This window comes from Poromitra crassiceps, assembly GCF_964638095.1.
Source record: "Poromitra crassiceps genome assembly, chromosome: 22".
In the NCBI taxonomy this organism is placed as follows: Eukaryota; Metazoa; Chordata; class Actinopteri; order Beryciformes; family Melamphaidae; genus Poromitra; species Poromitra crassiceps.
The window spans coordinates 2489721-2494720 of NC_139647.1; the positions used below are offsets into that span (position 1 = coordinate 2489721).

General features: G+C 51.0%; 1 protein-coding gene across 1 annotated transcript in view; it reads right to left on the bottom strand.

Moving 5' to 3' along the window:
• The window catches only part of slit1a (slit homolog 1a), a gene marked incomplete at both ends in the record, with an annotated part of 144097 nt that overhangs the window by 37033 nt on the left and 102064 nt on the right, over nucleotides 1-5000 (bottom strand). The window contains 2 exons of the mRNA XM_083658236.1: nucleotides 540-611; nucleotides 1289-1360. Of these exons, the coding sequence (XP_083514362.1) occupies nucleotides 540-611; nucleotides 1289-1360 (144 nt within the window). The remainder of the gene's footprint in view (nucleotides 1-539; nucleotides 612-1288; nucleotides 1361-5000) is intronic.

Sequence of the window (5000 nt, forward strand, 5' to 3'; positions counted from 1 at the left end):
GCCTGCAGGGCGTGTGTTGATATGTGGGCCTGCAGGGCGCGTGTTGATATGTGGGCCTGCAGGGCGTGTGTTGATATGTGGGCCTGCAGGGCGTGTGTTGATATGTGGGCCTGCAGGGCGCGTGTTGATATGTGGGCCTGCAGGGCGTGTGTTGATATGTGGGCCTGCAGGGCGTGTGTTGATATGTGGGCCTGCAGGGCACGTGTTGATATGTGGGCCTGCAGGGCGCGTGTTGATATGTGGGCCTGCAGGGCGTGTGTTGATATGTGGGCCTGCAGGGCGTGTGTTGATATGTGGGCCTGCAGGGCGTGTGTTGATATGTGGGCCTGCAGGGCGTGTGTTGATATGTGGGCCTGCAGGGCGTGTGTTGATATGTGGGCCTGCAGGGCACGTGTTGATATGTGGGCCTGCAGGGCACGTGTTGATATGTGGGCCTGCAGGGCACGTGTTGATATGTGGGCCTGCAGGGCACGTGTTGATATGTGGGCCTGCAGGGCGTGTGTTGATATGTGGGCCTGCAGGGCACGTGTTCTACTTACAGCAGTTGCAGGGAGTAGAGGCCGTCAAACACTCCCTTAGGCAGCTCAGTGATCTTATTTCCATACAGCACGCTGGAGAAATCACAACGCAAAATGTGCTTCAGATATAGACAATCACAATCACGCAGATATTTATGCTAGGGATGCACCCATATGAACATTTTGGCAGGTACCGATAGCCGATATTAACACTGCGGTTATGACCGAGTGATAACCGATATTTACTGATGTGGATATGATCTGTATAAAAACACATTTCTATGATCATCAAATTTTGTACATAACTGGAAAAACACATGTAAACACTGTGAATTTGAAAAAGCCTCTTTCTTTATTTGCAAAACATTTGGAAAATGCCCATGAATCATAAAGGTACCGCATTGTTTCCTCTCAAAATGAACATTTTGGCCAATAGAGTCACGTGACGTTCCGTGACGTCTCCAGGTCCCGGAAGATAATTCCCCCCATTCATTTCCTCCATAGACTTTAAAAAAGAAATCCTTATAACGAGTTTTAAGTCTGGAACCAAGCCAACTGAATCGTGAGTGGCCATAAAACATTCCACTCGGAGCAAAAACAAAAAACAAAAACAGGAGGGGGAGGGGGGATCTAAAATTTGAGCTCCATACCGATACCAACCGTTACTGTTATTTTGCTTATCGGACCGATACCAATATAAAAAAAACACTAAGATTGGACGCTAGCGATATGATTGGTGATATATGCCCTAACTGATGCGAGTGACTTACAGAGAGTTGAGGGAGCGCAGGCCCTGGAAGGCGTCGGGAGCGATCTCTGAGATCTGGTTGTTGCTCAAGTCTCTGTGTGGAAGAGGAAGCACAGAGAAACATAACAAGTCTCTGTGTGGAAGAGGAAGCACAGAGAAACATAACACGTCATAAAACATCAATATCGTTTTTATCATGTGGTTCCAAATCGAGGATAAAGAAAGATTAAGCCTGTTTTACTGGGGGAGGTTTCACCCTGTCGTCCCCACCGTCACCTCACACATGGGAGGGATGACGCACACACACACACACACACACACACACACACACACACACACACACACACACACACACACACACACACACACACACACACACACACACACACACACACACAAGCCTTCCCCAGGCTGCTCTTGGCGAGCGTAGAGGAAGTAAATGTAGTGGGAGTTGTGTGTGGAAGATGTGTTCCAGCTCTTGTCCCACATTCGATGGTGCGCCCCTGTCAGCGATTGGATGAAATGAAGCGAGCTAAAGACTCGTAGCCAATCAAAACATTTACGTTGTGTTATTTTGTGGCCTATCAACCAGTCCTGTCTTATATCACTGTGTGCGTGCGTGTGTGTGTGTGTGTGTGTGTGTGTGTGTGTGTGTGTACTGTAAAAATGGGGTGCAGGCAGGGCTGGGATCCAATATGAAACTGCTTCTGCCCGTTGTTAATAGGATCCACAGGCTTCTCCCCACAGGATAACCACTAAGCCTGTGTCTGTGTGTTTCTCTGTGTGTGTCTATGAGAGTGTATCTGTGTGTTTCTCTGTGTGTCTGAGAGAGTGTATCTGTGTGTTTCTCTGTGTGTCTATGAGAGAGTGTATCTGTGTGTGTCTGAGAGTGTGTCTGTGTGTTTCTCTGTGTGTGTCTATGAGAGAGTGTATCTGTGTGTTTCTCTGTGTGTGTCTATGAGAGTGTATCTGTGTGTTTCTCTGTGTGTGTTTGAGAGTGTGTCTGTGTGTTTCTCTGTGTGTGTCTATGAGAAAGTGTGTCTGTGTGTTTCTGTGTGTGTGTGTCTATGAGAGACAGAGTGTATCTGTGTGTTTCTCTTTGTGTGTTTCTCTGTGTGTCTATGAGAGAGTGTGTCTATGTGTGTCTATGAGAGTGTATCTGTGAGACAGAGACCAAGATAGAGAGAGAGGACTGAACTCCAGTCAAACTGGATATACCTTTGAAGGAAAGTCCTCCTGTGGTGAAGAAGAGGGGATATTTTCTCATTTGGGGGTAACGGTTAAATAAGTGCCCATTTGTCTTCTCGCAGACGATTGAGGTTTCCTGGAGATGAAAACGTGGGGACGGAGCCAGCGTGTGCACTGGAGTGGATCTCTGGACTTACAGTCTGACGTTTCTGTGTCGGTGGTGTATGATGATGTGTGTGAGGTGGGGGCTCAGCATCCTCTCTCTGAAGGAAGTGGTTCATGTGTAGGTCATCTAAAAGCAGGCCAAGGTGAGAGAGAATGTGTGTGTGTGTGTGTGTGTGTGTGTTTCTGTTTGTGTGTGTGTGTGTGTGTGTGTGTGTGTGTGTGTGTGTGTGTGTGTGTGTGTGTGTGTGTGTGTGTGTGCTTTGCCTTGGCATCTACTGGGACGGGAAGGGCCAAGGGGTCAGGATAGGGAATTGCACACATACCTGTACACACACACACACACACACACACACACACCGCACAAACAAACAAACAGACAGACACACAGCCAAGATGGAATGCACTGTCTATATATAGCCCTCACTTTTTTTTTTAGACATAATATACCAGAGAAGAAGAAGAAAATGTGCACGGCTAAATCTAAAGCGAGTGTGTTTGCGACGTGTATTTATGGGTTGATCTGACGCAGAAGCTGACCGAGGAGGGACACCACATCCATCATCATGTACTTGTGCTGTCTAAACAGCAGTGCAGGGAGGGTGTTGGAAGCAGGAGAGGCACAGGGCCAGCTGGATCAACAGAGGAGCCAGGGAGGGTCAGCGCTGACACGCAGCAGCCAGGGAGGGTCAGCGCCGACACACAGCAGCCAGGGAGGGTCAGCGCAGACACACAGCCAGGGAGGGTCAGCGCTGACACACAGCCAGGGAGGGTCAGCGCTGACACACAGCCAGGGAGGGTCAGCGCAGACACGCAGCCAGGGAGGGTCAGCGCAGACACGCAGCCAGGGAGGGTCAGCGCAGACACGCAGCCAGGGAGGGTCAGCGCAGACACGCAGCCAGGGAGGGTCAGCGCTGACACACAGCCAGGGAGGGTCAGCGCCAACACACAGCCAGGGAGCCAGGGAGGGTCAGCGCCGACACGCAGCCAGGGAGGGTCAGCGCTGACACGCAGCCAGGGAGGGTCAGCGCAGACACACAGCCAGGGAGGGTCAGCGCAGACACACAGCCAGGGAGGGTCAGCGCTGACACGCAGCCAGGGAGAGTCAGCGGCGACACGCAGCCAGGGAGGGTCAGCGCTGACACGCAGCCAGGGAGCCAGGGAGGGTCAGCGCAGACAGGCAGCCAGGGAGGGTCAGCGCAGACACGCAGCCAGGGAGCCAGGGAGGGTCAGCGCAGACACGCAGCCAGGGAGCCAGGGAGGGTCAGCGCAGACATGCAGCCAGGGAGGGTCAGCGCAGACACGCAGCCAGGGAGGATCAGCGCTGACACGCAGCCAGGGAGGGTCAGCGCCAACACACAGCCAGGGAGGATCAGCGCTGACACGCAGCCAGGGAGGGTCAGCGCAGACACACAGCCAGGGAGGGTCAGCGCAGACACACAGCCAGGGAGGGTCAGCGCAGACACGCAGCCAGGGAGGGTCAGCGCAGACACGCAGCCAGGGAGGGTCAGCGCCGACACGCAGCCAGGGAGGATCAGCGCTGACACACAGCCAGGGAGGGTCAGCGCAGACACGCAGCCAGGGAGGGTCAGCGCCAACACGCAGCCAGGGAGGGTCAGCGCCAACACACAGCCAGGGAGGGTCAGCGCAGACACGCAGCCAGGGAGGGTCAGCGCTGACACGCAGCCAGGGAGGGTCAGCGCTGACACGCAGCCAGGGAGGGTCAGGGCATTTTAAGTCCTTTCAATATTCAAGTACTCTTCTTCTATTACGAACAAGTACTGCAACTGGGTACTCACAAAAAAATAAATAATAATAAAATAAAATACGGGGGGTCCGTGTGGAAACACACAAGCGGAACCAATGTTTGGCTACAGTAAACAGTTAATTCCGTAGGCTATATGCCTGTAAGAACATCTATTCTGATCTAATGATAGCGCTGGGATAATCTGCTGTGTAGGGGCTGTTCACATAATAGCGTTTTTTTTTGCATGGAAAAAAGTGCTGCCTGGAGCACCTTTTGTGAGGAGCGGACCGTGATAAGGTAATCTGACATTAGCTTAGCAGCTGTTAGCCTAGTTCAGTAACTATGACAATTAGCTGGTTAGCACTTATAACTTGCGATATGCACATACTGATGTGCATTTTGCATATTGCTTTTATTTCCAACTGTCTAAATCTCCAAGGATGAGGACATGTTCTATCCAGTAGGGGTGGGAGAAAAAATCGATTCACCTAAGTATCGCGATTTTTAATGTCACGATTTTTTGAATCGATCTTTTATTCCAGAATCGATAATCGCAAAAGCAAAAAAAAAAAAAAAAAAAAAAAAAAAAAAATTTTTTTTTTTTTTTTGTGCCCGCAGTCAGGCCACTCACTGAACA